General features: G+C 54.7%; 1 protein-coding gene and 1 long non-coding RNA gene across 8 annotated transcripts in view; both read right to left on the reverse strand.

Moving 5' to 3' along the window:
• The window catches only part of MED10 (mediator complex subunit 10), a 261409-nt gene extending 237709 nt beyond the window's left edge, over positions 1-23700 (reverse strand). For 2 of the 7 annotated variants that reach the window (XM_086675702.1, XM_086675696.1), the window contains exons 1-3: positions 23512-23698; positions 22118-22201; positions 19340-19442 (exon numbers count right to left, since the gene is read on the reverse strand). In XM_086675702.1, the coding sequence (XP_086531828.1) occupies positions 19340-19442; positions 22118-22201; positions 23512-23633 (309 nt within the window). In that variant the 5' untranslated portion in view covers positions 23634-23698. Of the gene's footprint in view, positions 1-139; positions 901-4787; positions 5078-6462; positions 6612-16549; positions 17196-19339; positions 19443-22117; positions 22202-23511 lie in introns of those variants that run through there. The other 5 variants (XM_086675692.1, XM_086675704.1, XM_025924419.2 and 2 more) reach the window with 5 other exon arrangements.
• On the reverse strand, positions 3103-3586 carry LOC147583997 (uncharacterized). The gene is made up of 2 exons (XR_015240371.1): positions 3519-3586; positions 3103-3473 (listed from the first exon to the last, which is right to left on the reverse strand). It is a non-coding gene; the product is annotated as an uncharacterized LOC147583997 (long non-coding RNA).

Here is a 23700-nt window from a genome sequence, read left to right on the forward strand (position 1 = left end):
AAGGCGCTAAGAAAATGAATGATTTTTTTTCCCCCATGCATACGCAATTATATACGGGATACTGCCTCTCTCTGTATGTAGCTTCAAAATCATTATTACCTTTGTCAAAGGGGGCAGCTAATGAAAGTGCAACGCTGCATAATTAGTGAACTCTTTAATAATAAGGTTCATTTAATTGACCTTCGTTTCTGGTTTCAGAATAAGTCTGACAATATTACTTGCCAGCCACTCCCAAAAGCAATAGTTGTACCATAAGAGCAATCATCTTGGGGCCTGAAAATTCATCTCTAAATGAAAGAATTTTCTTTTTATGGCCGGAACCCTAAAATAACGGCAGCGCCCTGGGTAGAGGGCAGGGGAGAGGAAGTGGGAGAGACAGGATTGGAAACTTTCTGACAAAGAGGTGCCGTGGTGCTCACAGTTGCTCTTGTCCCGTCCGCGCACTATTTTATAAGAACTGTGTAAGGGCACCAGTTGGTAAATACCAGAGGGCTGTCACGGCAGGGATACCCGGCTCTGTAAACACATTTGCGCACAAGTGCTTACAAACGGGTCGTCGATCATGCCAGGAAGACTTTCCAGCCTGTGCCATCGTGTCCCAGGGTGTCTCTGGCTACAGGAGGTGTTGTGAGGTGTCTCTGGGAAGCGTAGTCCCCCCCTCTTCTCTTCAAGACCTACAGCATCACCCTCGGTGCAGGGACAGCACCATCAACAGCGACCCGTGGTGTGGGACAAGCCTGCACCGGTGTCCAATGAATCTGGGCTCCCACTGTGCCCTGGACCCGGGAGGGGGGGGGCGGTCAGGAGGAACCCACTGCCCCTCAGCACCTTCCCTACCCCTGGCTGGTGTCCCATGGTCTCCTCTTCTCTTCTCCAAGCCTATGCTCTTCCACTGGGTTCCTGGAAGGGCAAGGAAAGAAGGGCTTCTGTGGCCTCATCATCACCGAGAGTCCCCCGCTCTGACAACTGCACAGCTCTGTGCAGAAGCCAGCATCATCAACAAGTAATGAGAGCAACAGAAACACAGTAGCCAACAATCCCGAAATTCTGAAATCCACAATTAAAAACTGGAAAGTTTCTGCAACTGGTACGTTGGTCCCAGGCCGACTCACCACTAGGGGAACAAGAACCCGCCAGGATCGGAATGGCGTGTGCTCCAAGGCAGAGACTGCAGAGAAGCAAGGAGGGCGGGCCGTGACAAGACCCCGGAGCAGAAGCAGGAGGAACATCTGACCAGCGTTCCCGCCAAAGGGCTCCCCTCGGAAGAGACGACCCGCGTTGCATGGAGAGCCATGCGGGACAGTTGCTTAGACGTGAGTTCCTTGTTTTACACGTACCTTGTTCGTTTCATCTTCTAGCAAACTTCTTTTCTCCCCAGCAGAGGGGTACTAATTAGTGCATATTAAGCACCTATTAATGGCGCTTTGCCTACTTGGCCCTCAGGCATTGCTGAAAATGCAGACCTGGGTCCAAGAACCAACTGGTAACTGGGTTTAAAACCCTAGGAGCCAATTGTCCCACGATTCTACACCCTTCCCAGCCCACCCCACCACCATGCTTTTCAACCAGGGGCCACAAGCACACCAAAGGGACAAAAAGCACCAGGGTAAAACACGGAACACTTTCCGTGCCAACAACGTTGCTCAAGGCAGACAAATTTTAACTTCTTTTATTTAGAGCAAATGCAAGTCTATTAAACTAGACAGTATTCATTATTCTTTAAGTGAGACGAGTGATGATTTTTCAAAAAATGTTCTGTGGAAGGTCTTTTTTTTAATTCACTTATTTATTTTGAGAGAGAGAGAGAGAGAGACAAGAGGGGAGGGGAGGGGAGGGGAGGGGAGGGGAGGGGAGGGGAGGGGAGGGGAGGAGAGAGAATCCCAAGCATGTTCTATGCTATCAGCTCAAGAAACCTGGAGACCAAGACCTGAGCCAAAACCAAGAGTCGGATGGATGCTTCATGGACTGAGCCACCCCAGTGCCCCCTGAGGCAGATCTTCTATCCCTGCTTCCAGACCAGGAATCCAGGCTGGAGTCCTTCTCCGCTGTGAAGAGAGGCTTTGGTGAAAGGGTCCCAGGACACTGAGCAGAGGCGGGCCCCCTCTCACCCAGCTGCAATGGCCCAGCGCGCTGAAATCCCGGTCCATCTGTGGGCCTGCTGTTCCTCCCAGAGCCTCTCACCAGTAGACCTGGAAAGGTCCACAGAACTGGGCTCAGGCTGCACACGATTATGCTTTTAACTTCCTCTCCGAGTACTGTGCCGTGTTTGTGCTCACGGGGACCCCAGGCCAGCTCTACAAGTCTTCCTCCTCAGTGACATCTGGCCTGGACTTGGCGGGCAGCTCCGGGCTCAGCGGGGCTCTCTCACGGACCTGAGCTCGGCTTCCGGGTCAGCTGGGGGCTGGCCGGTCCAGGGGGCCTCCGCTGGGTAGGTCAGTCTACACCACGAGGTTCTGATCCTCCTGCACACCAGCCCTGACCTGCCCACGACGGCAGCCGGGCAGGGTTCTCAGGAGACCACAGAAGCGCACACGGCCCCGTGAAGCCCGCACTTGGCAGTGACACGGCACCACGTCCGTTACCGACTGTCTGTCAGAGCAAGTCGTGAGATCGGCCCAGATTCAAGCAGGAGAAAAACAGACGGTACCTCCTGACAGAAGAGAGCGGACGTCACGCTGCAGACGGGGAGGGGAATCATCGCTGCCATTTTTTGCAAACATGCAGCGTTTTCTCTTCCCGTATGCTTCCATCCAGAACCTCTAGATCACAGCTTCCCAGGAAGCTTTACCCGTTCCCAAGGACGTGCAGTTGGGGGCCCCACAGACAGATGCGCGCACACGTGTGCATGTGCGTGAATGTGTCTGCCTAAGAAAGAGAGTAGGGGTTTCAGCATCATCTGCAAGAATGAAGCATCTGTAAATTGCACTTCGTTGGGTGGAGGGTCCGTGCATCTCTTATATTCCCTACCACCACCAAAACACGTCCGCATGTCGTGTTCTGTTGCCTTTGCCAGCAACTGTCGTCTTTCTCCTTTCTTTTTAATTCACTCACCAGCTATTCCAGCTCTACGTAGCCAGAAAAACAAGGACCGTACCAGACAGCTCAATAGACAACATTTAATATGGGAAACTGGTTACAAAGATGTTAGAAGAGATAGAAAACCAAACCATGAGGCAACCCAAGGATTGGCTAAAGCAGGAGAACCCTCCCCCAGGATGGGAGGACTACCAGAGAGAGGCAGAGGTTAGTGGAGCCCAGAGGCCAGGTCCCCTGCAGGAGCTGGGTCCTCAGGAGGGGCCGCAAGGCAAAAGCTGGAACCACAGCCAGCACATAACAGCTGCCAGAAATACCTCCTGGGGCTGAAGAGAGGGGAGAGGGTCCTGGGACAGCTCTGGGGCTGAAGAGAGGGGAGAGGGGAGGGGGTCCAGGGACACCTGCTGGGGCTGAAGAGAGGGGAGAGGGTCCGGGGACAGCTCTGGGGTTGAAGAGAGGGGAGAAGGGAGAGGGTCCTGGGACACCTGCTGGGGCTGAAGAGAGGGGAGAGGGTCCGGGGACAGCTCTGGGGCTGAAGAGAGGAGAGAGGGTCTGGGGACAGCTCTGGGGTTGAAGAGAGGAGAGAAGGGAGAGGGTCCAGGGACACCTGCTGGGGCTGACAAGCAGCAAAGACACCCTGGCTGCTGCAACCCTCCTTCCAATGCTGCCCACGGGCCGACCCAGGCCAGGAACCTGGCTGTGCACAGGGACAAACCATCTCGGTGGCTCACAAGGAAGGCCTGTTTCTCACTCTGCTCCAGTGCCCATCACACCTGGGTCTGGGCTGAAGAGCAGGTGTGCCGTCCTCATGGCAGACAAGGGGGGTCAGGGCAGGTCAAGGACCACCAAGGAGGCTGTGCCGGGCCCTGGAAGGGCCCACACTTCATGGGACGACGCAAGTCACGGGGCCCAGCCCAACACGGATGAGAGAGCTCCGTCCACACAGGGTCCCCATCAGCCCCGTGGCGGTAGGCAAGAGAGGTATTCCTCTTGCAGAAAAGGCAGGTGTATTAGTTCCCTGTGGCTGCAGTAAGAAATCACCACACGCTGAAAACAACACAAATGTATTTTCTTACAGTGCTGGAGACCAGAATTTTGAAATCGGTCTCACTGGGCTAAAGTCAAGGAGTCGCCGGGGGTTCCTTCTGCAGGCGCCAGGGGAGAATCCCTTTCCTGTCTTTTCTGCTTCTGGGGCCACCCACACTGTCTGGTGTGTGGCCCCTCCCTCACATCACCCCAACCTCTTACCTCCGTTGTGACTTTCCCACTTCCTCCTCTGATCTCCTGCCTGTGGTTCCCCCATAAGGACACTTATTGTTACTTTGGGCCCACCTGGATCATCCAGACAGCCTCCCCATCTCATGATGCTTAACCTAATCCCAGCTGCAAAGTCCCCTTTGCCGTACAGGATAGCATTCCCAGGTTCTGGGGGTTGGGATGTGGACGTTCAACCACCACAAGCAGCACTAGCTCGATCCACCAGCAAGGGGTCTGGAGCGATGCAGGGTGCAGGGACCAGGCTCCCGCACCAGGGAGCACAGCAGAGGAAGGGCAGGGAGGTCTTCCGGAGTCTCCTCCCAGCCTCTTCTTTATCAAGAAACAGTCCTTGCGTGCAGGGGGGGCTCCATCCCACCCATGAAGGGAAGAAATTCACAGCTCCTCACCTGCCGAATGAACTCATGAACGGTCTGCTGCTAAAGTCTGTGCAGCCCGGTGTCGGACTCTCGGACAAGTGAGATAAACAACGGTCATAATTCAGGTGTCCTACCTCGTAACACATTGTGTTTATTAACACACTGGCTAAGAGCTCCAGCTCCAGAATCCATCTCCTTGAGCACTATGATTCCTACAGGCTGTCACTGGAGGCCACCTCGGTTCTACAGGCAGGTCACAACATGGCCGTTTGCATCGTCAAGGCCAGTGGAAGAAAGAATGTCTTTCTTCCAGTCTGCTAAGATGGCGTCTTAGATGATGTTATGTGGTCTGGGAAGGCACATGTCCTCTCCTTGGTTACACTCTATTGGTTAGGACTCACAGGTTCCACCTGCACTCAAGGGAGAGGGGATTATACACGAGTGTGACTCATCTTAGGGTGTATCAACCAGACATAGAGACAGAGAGAGAGAGAGAGAGAGAGAGAGAGATGATAGATAGACGATTGATAGATGATAGATAGCCCATCGATATATAATAGATGATTGACAGACGATTGATAGGTGATAGATAACAGATGGACAGATGGATGGATGAATGGATGGATGGATGATGGATGGATGGATGATGGATGGATAATGGATGGATAGATAGATAAACAATTGATAGATGATAGCCCATCAATACATAATAGATGATTGATAGATAATTGATAGATAATTGATAGATAATTGATGGATGGATGGACAGATGGATGGATAGATGAATGGATGGATGGATAATGGATGAATAGATAGACAGATGATAGACAATTGATAGATGGTAGATAGCCCATCGATATATAATAGATGACTGATAGATAGATAATTGATAGATGATAGATAACAGATGGACGGATGGATGGATGAATAGATGGATGGATAATGGACGGATAGACAGATGATAGACAATTGATAGATGATAGATAACAGATGGACAGATGGATGGATGGATGAATGGATTGATGGATAATGGACGGATAGATAGATAAATAGACATACGATAGATAACAGATGAATGGATGGATGGATAGGTAGATAAATAAAAGAGGGATGGATGGATGGATGGATGGATAGATAGATAGACAGAAGTTCACTCAAATGGAAAGTTACTGAGAAGACCCCAAAATACATTATATTGGAACTGTCAGTAGACATACGGCTATCTTGTTCCAGGGAGAGCAAAACTGAAACCACCAGAGGAAAGCTGCAGGCAAACACACTTGGTCACCACATAAGAGAACTTTCTGACAATCCAGCGTTCAGAGGTGGAAGGAGGGGGTGGCCTGGGGACGGACCAAGTTCTTCCCGGGGGACACTGACGCTCCTCTGCAGAGGGTTCTCGGCAAAAGCAGTCGTGGTCCCTACCACCTGAAGGCCCAGGCTTCTTCCAGCTCTAGGTACCAATAACTTTCCATCTCCAAAGTTTTGAGAATGGATTCCTTCAAAACTAAAGGGACCCCGGCCCATCAGAGATTCGGAGTTTAGAAGGCATCACGGCTTTGCGGGACCCCGGCAATGGTGACCGTCTCTAACATTTTAGCCCTGGCTGGGAAGACAGCAGCCAGGGCATAGTGAGACGGTGCATGGGTGGAAGTTAACGGGGGAGGAGTGATCCACACTGGGGTCACTGACACTAGAAATCAAGATCAAGAAGAAGGAAAATTCCAACATTTGGTCTTCAGCCGAAACCAAACAGACGTTTAGAGAACTGAGAGGAGCTTCGGGTAAGTCGTACGTAGTTCAAGTTGCAGCGACTGAGAGGGGAACCTCAAAGTATCTCAGATCCGTATCATTAACGGCCCTCGAGGAAGACACGGGAGCTGAGAAGCTTGCTCGTGGCTGGTCCGGTGGCAGCGCGTTCCACGTCTCGTGCCCCGCGAAAGCCTGGGGATGTAAGCACAGGATTTCGCCTCTCATGAGGCCCTGGCCCAGGACCGGAAGCAGTCTCTCTCCCTGCTCCCTCTCCATCCTACTCCTTTACCTTCCGCTCCTACGGCTGGGATTGCTCACCTCTTCACAGCAATCTTGAGAGACGACATCCCAGCATCCATCCCAGAGCTCTTTTTGCAAAGCCCAACTGGACCTCAGCCTCCTCCGTCTGAGCGAGCAGTTCCCGAGGGCTCCATGTGCCATGACCCACTCCCCCACACACACTCCAGGGGTAGGAGCCATGTGCCGAGAAGGTGGAGCGGACAGGGGCTGCAGGAGGCCAGTCGTGGGCTGCCCACCTCAGAGGACATCTTCAGGGACAGGCGGCCGTCCGGTCAAATGAGGTGTCCTTAGAGGGCGGTGTCCCATTTCCAAGTGTGTGGTTACAGATCGGTGCTGCTTTGCTCCCAAAAGAAACGGACCTCTCCCGGCTCCGTGGTGCCAGCAGGCCGCTCTGAAAGGCCACGCACACGGCGTGTTCCTGGGCTGTCCACAGCCCGACCGGCGCGTACTAACTACACGGCCAGAGCCACACCAGCAGCTACAGAGGAAAAGGGCTGTCCACGGAAGGACAGCCGCAGCTGGCTCTCCAGCTTGGGGCAAGGCAGCCCAGCTCCAAGCCAGTTCCGCCGTCCTGGGCCCTTGGCCGGGACTCAGCTTCTCCAGATCTGCTTCCATGGCCAAGTGGGGAGGACACAACCGTTGTGACAATAACCTTCCTTCAGTGTCAGTGTCCTCTTCCTCCTCCTCGCCCTTCCTGGGAAGAAGGCTTCCACATGCACGGACCTCTCACCTGTGCCCTGGGTGACCGTCTGATCCACAGCCCATTCCTTGCAGACGTCACACAGATGGGGGAAGGAGCCACCAGGTCCGAGAGCATTACTCTGTGCCCACGGGGCCTCCTTCATGTCAGACCCGTGCAGGGTGCCCGGCCATGAGTCAACCAAGGCCAGCTGGCCGGAGGAAGGCCAAACGGCGGGGGCGGACATGGGTGAGGACAGAGGAGTGATAACAGAGTGGTGAGATTCAGCCATTTTTAACCTTGGGTGGCTTGAATCAACACTGCGCCCCTCATCACAAGAACACTGGGGGAGCACAGCATACTTTTCCCCCGGCAGGTAGGGGCCCCTCCATGGGTTGTGAACCCAATTTAGTGGATCACCATTGCTTCTGGGAAGAGAAGAAGAAAGAAAGGAGGGGAGGGGAAGGGAGGGGAAGGGGAGGATCGGGTAGGTCAAAGCTCACACATATGGCCAAAGTAGGTATGATTCTGTGAAGCTTTGGGTAGGTGGTCCTGGAAGGGGATGTAAACTGTATTTCTGACCACGGGTGCAGTGAAGCTATTTGAAAGCAGAAATGGACGTACTGACCTTGGCATGAGCCGGCCAAGCGCACACAGAGCCACCCTTCCCCTTGTTCCAACCACGGCCTCCGAGCCACACAAGAGTCGGGGCCGGCTTGCTCGGGGTCTGCATCCCTCCTCCCCAGCCGGCCTCCTGTGTGAACGTGGACGCCCGTGTCTGGAAGGCGAGAAGGGGACACATCTCTGATTTCCTTGGCCGGACACGGCCATCGCTGTGGGGCCTGCACCTCCCCAAGCACTTCCAGTGCTCCCGGGACCCACACGTCCCAGCCCGGGGAGATTTTCCGGACTATTTGGGGGATTAAGGGAGCGAGCACGCACACGGCCTTGGCACACATACACGACCGCTGGAAGGACACCCAGAAAACCTTGAGCTTTGGAGGTCTGCCTGCCTGTGCAGAGGGTCCAGAGAACCGGTGCTCAGCAACTCGGAGGTCAGTCCCGGCTCAGGGCTTCCGAGCTCCACGCTGGGAGACCTACTCGGGGCCTCTCTCTGGCTAGCAATCTGACAATAATTATCAAAATGTATATATACGTGGAATTCCCCTTCAAGAAATTAATCTCAAGGGATACCCTCCGATGTCGTCGGTGCTGAACAAAGGTGCATCCTGTGGTATCTATGCTAGAGCTGAGACAGAAGGGCCCAAGGACCACCCGACGGAGACAGTATGGGTGCCGGACAGCGCATCCTGGGGACAAGGCTCTGGTGCCAGCCTGAGGTGGCCCCACACATGCTGACAGGAGTGCATCTCCAGAGATACTGTAAGTAAAAACAGTGAGATGCTGAACAGTGTATATAATGTGATCCTGTTTGTATTTTTTAAAGTTTGTTTATTTTGAGAGAGAGAAAGAGAGCGTGAGCAGGGGGGCGGGGGGGTGGGGACAGAGATTCCAAGGGGAGCTCTGTGCTGACAGTAGGGAGCACTTCGCGGGGCTCAAAGTCACGACCCGTGAGATCATGACCTGAGCCGAAGTCGGACGCTTAACTGACTGAGCCACCCACACATGCTTCTGTATAAGCAGAAGCGTGAACGTATACTTAGAGCATCTGTGGTTGCCGGGAAGGTATCTGGATTTAATAGGCTGGGGGCTGGAATATGCCATTCACACCGTACTGTCTGCATTTTTCAAGGTGGAAAACAAGCACGTGAGATAACAGCGCTAAGCACGCTCTCTGATTTCGCTTGCTGTACATTTGTACAAACAAGACCACTGAAGCTTAACGCGAGACGCAGGAAGAAAAACCGGTCCAGATCGATACCGCGTGGCCCGCCTTCTCTATGTGGGGAGGCCGCGATGCTCTGTGCAAAGAGCCTGGCTGCACGCTGTGCACGGTGAGTAAACGGTTATTAATAACAGTAATGACGGCCTCCATTTGCTCCTGCAACACCGTTGGCTTCACCGTGGGGCAGGATATACGCTGAAGACGGGCCTTCGGCTTTCCACTCCCATCTCGAACTTAAAGAGGTCAGAAGACAGTTTACATAAAAGGCCCATCTCCTGTTCTGCTCTCTGCCGGGGCCCCAGCTGCTTCCTTTGATTAAATCCGCCGACAGCCGTGTTAGCATCCCTTTGGGACACTAAACGCTCCCGTCTGCACACACTCGCAAATTCATAAATGCCTCGGCACACACGGGATGCCCACAGGCTACAATACGTGCACAGGTCCCCGAATGTGGGGCCCCGCCCAGTTAACAGAAGGGTCCTGCAGTGTCGCCTGGGGTAGCACACAGAGAGGGCGGGAAGGGAGGCCGGGGCGGAAAAGACCAGTCTCTCCTTCACCCTGAGCGCATCTCACACTCGGCGCCTCCCTAGGAGGGCAGCTGAGACGGTCTGGACGGAGCTCAGGGCCTTCTCCAGAGGAAGGGGGGCAGGGGTGGGGCTGGAGGGCAGCAGACCCTGCAGGAACCCAGGCTGGAGAAGGGAGAACACAAGGAGGTGGAAGAGGTGACGGCAGATGTTGGGGAGAAGCGGGGAACGCGTGGGGCAGTGGGCTCTGAAGAGGCCGATGGCTGTCCCCGCGCTGCCCAGGCCCCCGCTTCCCCTCCCCCGCCCCCTCCAGCTGCAGGAAGCTTTAGAACCACGGGGCACCCAAGGCTCTTGCAGCTCAGGGACCCGGGGCTCCTCCACCTGGCCTTGGAGGACCAGAGCCAGCACTGGCCGCGGCGGCCTCTGGAGCCACTAAGAAGGACCACACGGGCAGGGACGACGGTGAAGCCGGGTCAGAGGCGTGACAAGGACCTGGGGCAAGGCACTGCCGAGGCCACTCAGCTCCCTGGCGAAAGGAGAAGTGGGTCACAGGCTCCACCTGCTCTTGATCTCTGGCGTCCAGATTATCCCCCGGCGCCCGGGATGAGCCTGGGGAGGGCCCTGCGTCCTGTCCCTTCTCCTTCCACACGCTGTCCCCGCGGCGGGACCACACGTAGCTTTGTACCTGCGGCTCGTAATACAAAAGACACCACGTGTGCGCCAAGTAAACTAAACTTGAAACACTCCTAGCGCTGCATCTGGGATCTAAATTTACTTCCACGAAATTTAAGGTTTTGGCCTAAAGTTACCCCTACAAGTAAGCTTCTGCGGGAAAGAATCGACGTCAAAACCTGCTACCTGGAAATCCAGGTCTCATGTCCTGAATGTGCCAGAAGGGGCCCTGTAGGTCACCTGACAGCTCCCTTTCCCAGTCCCCTCCCTCCTGGCCTGCCTCTGCCCTACAGGCCGTAAAAGCTAAGATCTAGATCCCCTCGCCACCCTCGCGATTCGGGGTGCCCAAGAGACACCATCCTGGCCAATGAGATGCGGTACAAGCCCCTCAAGGAGACAGTTCCTCCAGAATGAAATGGCGAGGCCTCTGCAGTCGCGGTCTTTCTGTCACCCTTTGCCCATTCCTCTTCTACGTTCTCCCTGCCTGGAATGCAGTTGCTGTGCCCGGAGGGAGAGCAGCCATCTTGTGATGTGAAGGCAAGACCATTTGCTACAAGTGGCATTGACAAAGGCGTATCGCTGTGGAGCCTGGTTAATGCTTGGGAGGGGCTGTAGCTGCTCTGGGCAGACAACTTCAAATCGCTTGCCACGGGAGAAAGAAATCTAAGCCCCATCTTTTTTCACAATTGTTAGTTGAACCTTCCCTAATTTGCTGCCTACACACCTGTAAGAGTGATAGAGGCTAATAATGATGGCAACCAAATAAAACTGTAACAAAATGAAAGCAATGAAATTATACACGCACACGCGTACGTAATTATTTTCAATGTATACTGCAATTATCAAATGAGATAAGTTATACAACATTGTAAGTTTTAAAGCATTATTGGTGCCATTATTCTACCTAAGATTGCTCATGCCCTAAAAGCCTTTGAAACTTGAAAAGAAAGTGGACAAAGTAAATGCCTCTGGGTCCTAGTGAGAAATCCCAGCCCAGGTGAGACACCATTCCCCAACAAAAATGGAAAGGTGGGAAAGCCCTCCTGAAAGAGAGATTCTCACAATCCAGCTTCTCTCGCACACGAGTCCCTTCGTTTACCGGGCAGTAAAAGGCCTCGCAGACTGTAACTCGGCCACAGAACCCGACGACCGGACTGCAGGAGTCGGGGCAGAACACGGGTCAGGGCTGCGGGAGGAAACGAAGCCCCAGAGCCCACAAAGTCCCAGCAGCAGCGGGACACGGGAGGGACGGCCCCACCTATCTGCTGCTTAGCGGATTTCTGATTCTGCACCAGACGATGCTATAAATAAAGCCAGGAATAAATATTCCGTCAGCACATCCCTTGTTTCCTCAGCCTGTGTGTGTTCAGCTGCAGAGCGAGGCTGGCCTCCCTTCCCACCCTCATTATCCTAACGGCGCCCCCCCCCCCAACCAAAAATGGCAAAGAAGACAGCTCTTGTGCCCCCCATTGGTCTGTGCCCACCTCGAGGAGCAGTCTGTCTCCCTTCTGCCCAGACTGCGTGTCTAGGCTGGAAAAGCTCCAAGAAGATAACAAAGGACCTGAGTCTTGTCTTCTCCAAGCAGGCTGTGGTTGCCCGCGGTGGAGAGGCCATGGGACCACCCTCTTCCTCCTCCTCCCCCTCCCCTCCCCCCTCCTCCTCCTCATCCTCCCCTTCCCCCTCCTCCTCCCCTAACCACCCTCTTCCTCCTCCTCCTCCTCCCCTTCCTCCTCCTCCTCCCCTTCCCCCTCCTCCCCCACCTCCCTCTTCTTCCCCCTCCTCCTCCTCCTCCCCCAACCACCCTCTTCCTCCTACTCCTCCTCCCCTTCCCCCTCCTCCTCCTCCCCCACCACCCTCTTCTTCCTCCTCCTCCTCCTCCTCCTCCTCCCCCCTCCCCTCCTCCCCCCCTCCCCCTCCTCCAGCCAGTGTAAAGCACCCCACTGCGTGGACGAGCTGGGTGTGATGGGCAAAATAATCAGACAGTGGCTCTGGGAACTGAGACTAGCAATCAGACTAAGTAAAATTTAACAGAGAAATCGTAAAAGTGCATGACTCTTTATTGACTGATCATTATCGGTCGGTTGGTCTGTAGATGGATAAGCTGTCGTGTCCCAAGCACAGAGTACACGGGTGTGTCCCAGCCAGCTCGGCTGCTGCCAACAAAGCACCACAGGCGGACGGCTTCAACCTCTGGCATCCGCTCCTCGCGGCTCTGGAGGCTAGAGGTCGGCAATGGGGCTGCCGAGGTCGGGTCCTGGTGCATTGTAGACGGCCCCCTGTCCCTGCCGTGTCCCCACGTGGACTTTCAAGCCCGCCAGCGTCCTTCCTCTTCTTCCTCTGGTGCCATCGATGCTATTTGATTAGGACCCCACACTACGACCTCACTTAACCGTACTTAACGTCCTCGGAGGTCCCACCTCTAAATACAGCCACACTGGTGGTTAGCACATGTGAATTTGGAGGGGGTGGGGACTCTATGGACGTGTGTACGTACATGCATGCGTGTGTCTGTATACACATGGTGCTCGTGATGCATCACACAGTGTAGAAACGCGGGCGGGCACACACGTATTTGCACGTCTATCGTTAGACCGACAGGAACCCACGGTTATTATTTTGGCCACCTCTGTGACTTAGGGGCCACCATCTGCACCGAATTGCAGAGCTGGGCCTGGAACACCCCCGGTGGGGTTCCTTGAGGTCCCTGCTCCCTGCGTGGCTCTTCCAGAGCCAGGACAGGCGGTGCCTTCCGCGTGGCACGGATCGGGGACCACGGACCACGACCGGCACCCGCCGCCCTGCCCACGCCCCTCCTGAACAACCGTCCGAGCGCATTCCCCTCCGTGCCAGCAGCGAGAGCGGCACCGGCCGGCCTGGGGGGGGGGGGGGGGGGGTTCCGGGTGCACAAGTCAATCGGAGTTCCTGCAAACAGAAGGCATTACTGGCTGCACAGACCGGCAGGCACGTCCCCACCGCGTCTTTTCACTCCTCCCTGGGAGCCCCGGCCAAGTCCCGCCCACTGTCCCCAGCACCTCTCCTGCAGCACACTGGTCCCCTCACCGGTGGCCTCTGAGCACAGACCCCCTGGGGGGTACGAGACCCCAGGAACACACCTTCTGTCCCAGGTTCACTAACCCTCCCACCGGGAACGAGAGAGGCCTCGCGAATGTGGTCTGAGGGTGAAAGGAGACAGGACAGTCAGTGATTGATCGCCATCAGCCATCCCTGCCACCACGCAGGCTTGGAGGGGCAACAGCTTCGTTTTCTCCGTGGGGTCAGTGACCACGTGCTCTCACGCTCCCAAAGTCGGCGGCAGCCAGATCCCCCCCGTAGTGCGTGTCTGGAGGACAGCCCTCTGCCTCAATGCCTGGCACCGTGGGGAGGCCTGATGTGGGGCGGGCAGGGCCACCGGGGTGCCCACACACCCAGGCCTCCACAAGGCTCCCGGTGGGATGGGGCAGGGTTCCCAAGAATGCCTCCAAGTGGTTCATCTCGGACACCCCGAACCAAACAGACTTCACCTCCTTTGGAGGAATCATTTTTAAGTCCAAGTTCAGCTCCTGAGTCCGTGTGGTGAAAACCAAGCCTCCAGTGCAAAGACCAGAAGGACAGGGCCGGCCCCGTCCCTCCTTCTCCAGCCCCACAGCACAGGCCGCCGTCAGCCGGCCCCCAACGAGGCTCGTTCCCGCCCCACTAACACTCAAGGCTGCTACCACGTCAGGTCAGTAACAAAGCCCTCTGCTCCTGAGCACCAGATTAGAGGTCAGGCTTGGGACGGCACTGTGCCACCATTTAGTCCGCTTGTGACCCAGACGGTTCCTATGCAGGTGGCCCTCCCCTCCCGTCACTGGTGGATGAGGCAGGATGCAATCCCGTGCACAGATGGAACTAAAGCCCAAAACGATGGCCGGTGATTTAGAGCTGTCCTCTGCCTGTACTTCCAACGTGGTTTAAGTTTGTTTATTTTCAGAGGGACGGAGAGACTGCAGGCAGGGGAGGGGCAGAGAGCGAGGGAGACAGGGAAACCCGAGCAGGCTCTGCACGGTCAGAGCAGAGCCCGATGTGAGGCTGGATCTCACAAATCCGAGATCATGACCTGAGCCGAAATCAAGAGTCAGACGCTTAACCGACTGGGCCACCCAGGCGCCCTCCAACGTGTCTTACAATTAAATGGACGTGTGCGTCCCGTCTCTCTGTGTTTGCAGCACACTTACCCAAAAATCGGAACCCATTTTAAATGTCTGCTTTGGGAGGCCGTACTCACATAAAGGACCGGTGGGAGCTTGCACGGCACGTGCCACCAGAGAGGACGCGTCCTCCGCTCAGGAGAAGGCCGGCGGGCTCCGCACCCAGATGAGGAAGTGTGGCTTTGGTCACTTCACACTACCGTTCCTCCCATGGGCGTGACACAGGGCTCCCCAAGGCTGCCACGGAGGCTGCAGTGCCCTTCCGGAGCCTCTGTCCTCAGGATCCCAAAGCTCCCCCAAGCTGCAGCTGGGCTCCAGTCACTGCCTTTTCACACACTGCCTTCCCTCACACCCCCCACCCCGGCCCCAGCACACCTGCAGTAATGCAGTCGTCACTGACGTGTCTGTGTCAATGCATGCGGCCACGTCCGTCTGGATCTGTGTGTACGTGCTTCTGTGTGTGTGTCTGTGTCTGTCTGGATCCGTGTGCATGTGCCTGTGTGGGTGTGTGTGTGTGCGTGTGTGTGTGTGTGTGTGTGTGTGTCTGGATCCATGTGTATGTGCCTGTATCTGGGTCTCTGTAACTTCCACCACCGTCACCCACAATGCTGCTTCCTCGTCACCAAACCATAACGCCTGTGTCTTCCTTTTTTGCACAACTTAGTATTTGCTTTCAAAACGTAGAAAAAGATGTTACGGAAGAAGGAAAAAGTATCATTCTGTCTCCACGTAGACACACATAGCTTTACCGTCTTCACCAGCCCGCAGCTTCAAACTCAATTTGTGGCCCGTGGCCCCAGGTGACAGGGGCTCATCAGGCAGTCACGCAGGCAGCAGCCCACTTTGAGCGGATCTGGGGGCGCAGACACGGCAGTCCCACAGCAGCAAAGCCAGGGCACTTGACGGCCGGACCTACCAAACAGGGCACCGTGTGGGTGAGTGGAGGGCGCCAGAAAGGTGTGTCCCCTTGGACCCTGTGAATGTCACCTTATTTTGAAAGTCTTCGCAGGTGCGATTAAGATTCTGGACCTGGATTGTCCAGGTGGGACCTAAGCCCAGCAACAAACATCACTGGGAGAGATGGGGGAGACACGTGGAGAAGACAGAGCCACGTGAACACAGGCACAGATCGGGGCAGCACTGCCTCAGGAGCACCCGGAGCCACCAGAACCCCGCAGGAGGCAGGAAGGATCCCTCCCCCCCCCCCCCACCACTGCCGACACCTTGATTTCCGGTCTCTGGAACCAGAAGCTCAACCTCCATTGTTTTAAGCCACCCGGTTTGTGGCGCTCTGTTTCAGCAGCCACACAAAACTCCCAGGGCACAGGCAGACGTTCCGGAGCAGGTCCCTGTGTTCAGTGCTCATCCCACTCCAAGGATTCCTCCTCACGGCCGCTGTCCTGCCCCAGGAGAATCGCCCGAGTTTATGAGGAACCAGGCTCCCGGGACCTGCACATCCTGCGGCTGAAAGGCGCAGCCCTGGGCCATTTCACTGGTGTCCGTGAACCCGCTTCCCTCAGGATGGTACACCCTCTAGGAAACCGGCTGCAGGAAATCACAATGCTGCTCTGTATTTTTTAATGTTTATTTATTTTGAGAGAGAGAGAGCGAGAGGGCATGCAGGTGAACAGGGGAGGGGCACAGAGGGAAAGGGAGAGAGAGAATCCCAAGCAGGCCCTGCACGGTCAGCGCAGAGCCCGACACAGGGCTCAATCTCACAAACACTGAGATCGTGGCTGGAGCCAAAACCAAGAGTCAGACACTTCACGGACTGAGCCCCCAGGCGGCTCCAGAATTCTGCCTGGAGAACAAATTGTATGAATATTACTCACACTTTGGGGGAAGCAATAGTTGACAGTTTACAAGATATACTGTACTACACTATAAAATGTTATAAAAATAACTGCACGGAATACATCATGTAAATACTTAAAGGCTTTATTATGTGCTTACGTCCAATCGAAATCCACGTACGGTTACACTGAACACATTCTTTATGCACCATAACTGAAAATATAAAACACAAAACCAACTCAAAGTATTGCTCAAATAAAAGCAATTTTTCTTTGTTTTAAGGTGTGAAACCATGGTAAAATGGAAAAGAAACAGCACATAAAAAGAAAACCATTAGGTGGATTTTTAAAAACTTAATTTAACTATTATAGCGAATATTCCCGAGACTACTCTGCTGTGGACAATTAAACGCATCGCACTCAAAGACGTGCGATCCCCAGCCATTTGAAAGCTCAGGGACCGAACAGACGCACATCGGGGACAGAGGGGCAGCCGGGGGCGCAGCTCTGCCAGCCCTCCGGGCCCCACCGTCCCCCAGGGCCAAGGACGGGGACAGGGTGGCTGGAGGACGGGCCTGGGAAAGCCGCACTGGTGCCGCGGTCAGTCCCAGCCTGCCTGAAGGTCGCAGCGACTCACACAAGACCAGGAGGGTCTTCAGAAAGCAGGACGGTGAAGTTAGGAAGGGGGGTGGTCCTCCCCTCGGATGCTTCGATATTTAGCCATGTCTTCAGGGAATACTTTAGAAAGTTCTTGAATCAACAGGCTTTTAAATTTCTAAGAAGAAAAACATACAGCATCAAAGTATCTTTGTTGGTGACCCGTCACCCAAGTTGCAGACTACTTACTCCCCACCCCCCAAGCCTCAAACTCAAAAGAACAGAAACTGTGCCTTCCCTTTGCATAAGCGGCCGTCCACACTGCCTGCTCATGACCCGGCTACGAGCAATGCCTATGAGCTTAGAACTGTGTTAGAGGTACGTTAACAAACTGAGAGAGGAATCCACGAGCACAACATAAATACTTCAACTAGAAAAGCCCCTCCTGTGAGGTGCCAGCCACACACGTGGAAATGACTTTTGCAGACAACACACGTAACGGGAATCCTCACACAATATTTAACTAAGCAATTATTAACTCAAACCACGTCAAACTCGCTGTGTGCAAACAGCTTGATCAAAGCTTTCGGAGCACCTGGAAACCTCTCTACTGCAAATGCTGCGGCTTCTTGATCCTACTTACCCGCCTCACACTTGTCTAATCCAGTCTGAAAAGCAGCGAAGTACCTGCCAGCATCTGAAAGCCTTTCCTTGAGAGTCACACTGAGAGGCAGCTCTACAGACACGAGCAGACCTCACACATGTTCTCAAGGGACACCGCGCCTCAACACAACCACCGTCTAAGCTGGAACTCGGGCAAGGTTAAACACACGGTCCGCGGGGCAGACGAAGGCCACGGAACTGCGCCACGAGACCCGCACAGATCTCTGATGATGGAGACGGATGCGCGCTGAAGGTCACAGTCCCCACGCGTCACCGCCCGCAGGGATCCCCACACTGTCCGCGGCGCCGGAGTCGACCAGGGCGAGGCCAAAGCGGGAGCCGAGCGCACACGGCCCACAACCCGTCCGCTCGCTCACAAGGACACCGGCCACCACGGCCTGATGTCCTGAGGGCGACGCTGAGCTCAAGGGCAACGCACCCCAAACTGACAAAACAGGGAGGAAGCTGCGGGCACCACACAGACCATCACAGCAGTGCCACGCGCAGGGCAGGCTACCCGGCACCAGGACGGATCACCGGGGGGGACGTTAGGAAGCCCGGTGACCCAGGGCAGCAGGTGACAAAGTCGTCACGGTCATCCAAGCAGGGCCTCTCTGCTCCTTCCCCGCGCTCAGCCACAGAGCCCTGGGCCCCGAGCCCCGAGGTCACCGCGTGGCCATCCCCGCACACACGAGATATCGGCCTGGCACTTGGTGGGCACTGGGCCCCAGCAGGGACACAACGCTTGTCCCCAAGGTGCTGGAGCCCAGGCTGCCATGACGAGATGGGAGAGGAAGGGAAGAGGGGCATCCTCCTCAGGCGCCCCCATGGAAAGGTTGGTCCCCAAGGCCTGAGGAGGAGACGCAGGCTGAGCCCCGAGGACGGTGGGTGCAGTGGACAGGCCAGAGCTCCAGAGAAGGCCGCGTGAGAGGGAACAGGAGGGAGGGGGACATGAGGCCGGGCAGCCAGGCAGGGGTGAGGAGTGGGTGGAGGCGGGAGCTCGCAGCACGAAGCCAGCACGCACGGGCGACGAGGGGACGGCGCAGCGCGGGAAAGGAAGAACCACGCACCCCAGTATGAACCACCACTCAGTCAATGTAAATTAAAAAAAAAAAAAAAGCCCCGCATATTTCACGTCCAAGATGCATGGAATTTTCTAGTTCTCATCAAAGCAAAGAACACACAGAGAAGTGCTCTGTGGAGCGCTGAGGACAGGGGCCACAGCACGAACGGGCCTGGAGCCAGGCGCTGGAGACAAGCACTGAACAAGGAGCAGGGAATAAAGGTTTCAGAACCTTCTAAGCCCCGGAACGATCATTCCAGGAAATGGCAGAACAGACGGCATCAAAAAGCAGCAAAGTACAAACCTGCAGTTGGTCTTACGCCAACAGCTGGCCAGCGACAAGCAACCGTCACGAGAATTCGCCTGGGCTCTCCTAAAAGGCAGGCCGCCACCTGCTGCGTCCCGTCCGCCCCGACCAGGCCCTCCACTGCTCTGTGTTACTTACCGCCCGTAACACACAGAGGTCTCAGCTGTGCCACCGTGTGAAATAGTGCACTTTTTACCACGTGTGTAAAGGACCAAGGTCTATCGGCCAAATCTGCTTTGTAAGGATCTCTTCACATTCGGACCTTAGTTTGTGCTCACAAGCGCCTTACCTTCATGGTGTCGATCTTGCCTTTCACCTGTTCATTCCTGGCCAGGGCCCTCTCCAGGCACTCTTTGGTGTAGAGTTGGGGGTTTCGTCCTTGATCTATGTATCTGGAGACAGCAAACACCTCCATTAACGTTCTCCTGGCTGACACCTATTCTCAGTTTTCTCAGGGACAGAAAGGAGCGAGCGTATACAACTTCACACGGCCTTGTTTGGACGAAACAGTGCCCGGGAAGCAAGTGAATCAGGATTCTTCCATTTACGCAAGTACAGATGATTTGATCTATGACTTCTAATAGCACGACTGACTCACGCAATCAAGCAATGACCACTTACAACCCAAGCGAGCTTCACATCCTCAGCGTTTGCTCTGCTTCAGTTCCCTTGACCCTCACAATAACCTGTAAGGTCAGGCAGCTCTCGACAAAGAGAGGACCGACGTGAGCCAGGGTTTCAGGCTGGGGAGGGGAGGGGTTCTCGCCAAGATGTGGCCTCCACTCCGGTGGGGGGGGGGGGCACCCCATCAGTCCCCGGGGAATCCCTTTGCAGAGGAGCCTGGGGGCTGCCGGAGCAGGTGCGGGGGGGAGCTGTGCACGGGGCAGCCCCAGCCCTGCCGGCCCCAAGATGACACACAAACTGTTGTACCACTTTTGGGGGGCGGGGGCCCTGACACACTACTTCCCTAAATACACCCAAGTAACATGAATTTAACAGAGGGATTCTCTCCAATTGTTTCTAAATTGTAGAGCTGTTTTTGAGATTTCTGACACTTGTCCCCAAGATGTCTTCATTCCCCTGCAGACTTCACCAAGCGCACTGGCTGGATGAATATCCACGTTTACCAGCCGTAGGCCACGTGCCCGCTTCCGTACCTTACAGACCTTCATACCCTTCAGCTACACTAATTACTCATTACAAAGGAAAAGAAATCACGGCCACGAAATCCAATTCATGCTCCAACAAAAAAAAACTGTCACTTCAGAGATTAAAAAAAAACAAAAACAAAAACACTGTTCAGTTACTGTTAATGGCATAAAAACTGGCCTTTAATTATGACAGATAAAAAAAATCAATACATCACGTTTTAGAAATTCCATTTTATTGTAATGTTTTTGAAATGATGGAATGAAAGAAGCCAAGTTAGGGTTAGTTCTGAACAAAACACATCCAATTCTGAAGAAAAACACCTGACAGGCTCAAGTGTCCGAGACAAGTAACTGTCTCAATAGCAACAGCGTTCGGATGGGGCTCTCTCTCCAGGCCCGAGGGCCAAGTGCGCTCCCGCGGACACATCAACCCCCAGTCCCGGAGAGAGGAGCATGGGTTACAGTTTCTCTCTGCCACAGTCAGTGTGCCTGTCTGGAAGCGTGAGCTAAAAAAGGCCTCTGAGACCCCGGAAACTCCTCCCACATCGTGCATGTGGACCGACAGTTCTCACCTGCTACTTGTTAGAGCTCAGAGGCCATCGCGGTCCCAACGCCCGGGATGAACCTCAACCGTCCCTTCTGCCCACCGGCTGTGGCCGTGGCGGCCCAGGCCGCACCGCCTGCTGCCCAAACACAATCAGTCCCCATCCCTTTCTCTCACTGGCCCTTCAGAAGGCTGGGGCAGTCACCCGGCATCTGGCCTGACATCCATCCCACACATTCACGGCCAGAACAGCACTAATGAGGACACTTCAGGAAAAGCAAATTAGCCTCCACGTTCCTGCAATTCACAGGCAGGCAGGCAGGCAGCCAGCCACCGTCCGGGAGCCTAAAGACGTTAACACACGCACGCGGAGAACTCGATGGGCTGACAGAACACGCTAAGAACACGCAACACCATGGCCAGGGAGAAAGGACAGGGCCAAGAGCAGTAAGAGTGCAGCCTGTGTGTCCCGTCTATGTGGGCAGCTCCTGAGCTGTGCTGTCACGAGGCCCTGCATCTCTGACCTTTCCGCGACGTTAAAATGGTAACGTTTCCCTTAACTGTCCAAGGAAATCTAGTGACTCAACATTTGCAGTTTTAAGGCCAAAAGGACTGACATGCTCTTGCCATCAATGCTGGCTCCGCCTCCGGAGAGAGACGCTGCCTGGCAAGAGACGTCGGCTCTGGGCGAGGAAGGACGAGTCCAGAATTTTTTCTCTTAACTCTGACACTTAGGAGCCACACAGCCCGGCGCAGTTACTTACCAGTTCTCTCACCTGTAAAATCAGTGTGATAAAACCTGAACTAAACAAATCTGTAACTTTATTTCCTGGAGGCGTTCTCTGGGCCACGCCTAGGACAGGCACACACAGCTCTCCAGCAGCAAACAGTGAACAGCCTTCCCAATTTCACTTGGTCTGAGAACCTTTATTTCCCCCCCCAGAGCAGATATTTGCCATCTCCTAAAATTAGCACTCCCAGCGCAGCCTGAAAGACACCACACCAAATTACTTCTCACGCTGATTCTGCCTATAGTTTTTTCTTTTTTCTTTTATAACAGCCCGAGTAGAACTTTTTATCCCTCAAGAAAAAAAGCGATATGGACTTTCGAGAGCCTATGGTGTTTTTCACATATTTAATAAACCTTTACTCACATGTTAACTCTTTTTCAACAATATGTAGATTTTTTTTTTTTTTTTTTGAGTTTTTAGTCCCATTAAAACACAGACTCCCTGAAAGCAAGTAATTTCCGTCTATCTTCACTGGCTTATCCCCAGCCCCTATAATGTGCTAAAAGCCAGTAGCTGAAGGAGTCATTATAGCATCATTAAACAAGAATTCTACTCAAATGAAAATCAAGAATGATACTTACTCAAAAACTTCTAAAGGCACAGTAATGTCATGAAGCTGCTGCCTGCACTTATCAATATCCTGTAAGCCAGTAACGATAAAATTCCTGGGGGAAAAAACAAAAGTGGGCCATGTGGTTAATTCACATGACAGCAGGAACACCACCCAGGCGGCCAACCAGAACTCCACAGGAGACAGAGTTCCTTACTCCAACAAGGCGCATGGCTCTGTTTAGCTACAGAATTCCTAGGAAAGCTCTGGAGTTGGAGAATACCCTCAGGTATCTGACTTTCTTCCTTTTTTCATGTATTTATTTTTGAGAGAGAGAAAGTGAGCGTACGCAGGGGAGGGGCAGAAAGGTAGGGGACAGAGGATCTGAAGCAGGCTCTGTGCAGACAGCACAGAGCCAGATGTGAGGCTCCAACTCATGAACAGAGAGATCATGACCTGAGCTGAAGGCAGACGCTTAACCACTGAGTCACCCAGGCAACCCTTGACTTTCTTTTCTAAAGTAGAAACAGCCAATACGGGGGGACAGAAACCAACCCTTTTGAGAATCTGATGAAAACTATCAATCTTCCCTCAAAAACAATTACCCTGACTTCCACCTGGTTTTGTGTGCAATTTCAGAGAACACATGGGGCAGCGGACTCCCACTTAAGAGCCCATCCTCTGAGTCTGGGGGTAAGAAAACCATCCCTGGCTGGTTCAATCTCAGCCTCCTTTTGGAGGCTTCAGAGATCACCAGGCTAGTCCCCCCGCACTGGGTTTGTAACGCTGGGTTGCAATTATGTTGGATGTCTGTACCCCCTATAAAGCCGAGCCCTTCATCAGGACATTCCGTTCGCGTATTTGCCTCTTGTTCATCCCCGGGCCTAATACCATGGCCAGCACGGAACTGCTGCCAAAAAAGTTAATAAACGGTCTGCAACCTTCCTCACCACCTCCCCCATCCAACTCCTCCACATTCAGACCTCCGCAGCAAGTGGTTTCAGACCCCTCTCCTTCCGGGGCTCAATTCGGTGCACTCCCCCGTGAAGTCCGCCTCCCCTCTGGGGACGGGGACAGAACTCCCCAGGAGAGCCCAGGAGAAAAGGAAGGAGTCACACGCGCTCGAGGACAGGCTTTGATTATCAGGCCCAGAAACTGCACAGTCGGCCCATGGTGACGTCTCCAAATGGGCCCCCAAGAAAAGGTTGCAGCAAAGCAGAGCGGGAGGGAGGAGGGCCGGCAAGAGGCGGCGGCGAGCCCGCCCCGGGCGCACAGCCTGGAGTGAGACCAGGCCCAGACGACGGCGGAGAGGGGCGGCTCCCGGGCAGGCCCCGGCTCCCCCGCGGCCCGGCTCCCCGGCTCCCCGGCGCGACTCCCGGCAGACGCCGCCCCGCCAGACGCCCGCGGACTCGGGCCGCCACTCACAGCTTCTGGTTGAGCCCGGCCTGGCTGCTGGGCTGGAAGTCGCTGACGATGATGCCGAGCTGCCGGATGTTCTCCACGAACTTCTCCAGATGCTCCTCAAGGTGGTCGAACTTCTCCGCCATGGCCCCACAACAAACACCGCCCCGCGCGTGGTCCTACTCCGCCGCTTCCTGCTTCCGCCCGAGCCCG

The sequence above is a fragment of the Puma concolor genome, chromosome A1, assembly GCF_028749965.1.
Source record: "Puma concolor isolate L17-30 chromosome A1, mPumCon1.1.hap2, whole genome shotgun sequence".
Classification (NCBI taxonomy): Eukaryota; Metazoa; Chordata; class Mammalia; order Carnivora; family Felidae; genus Puma; species Puma concolor.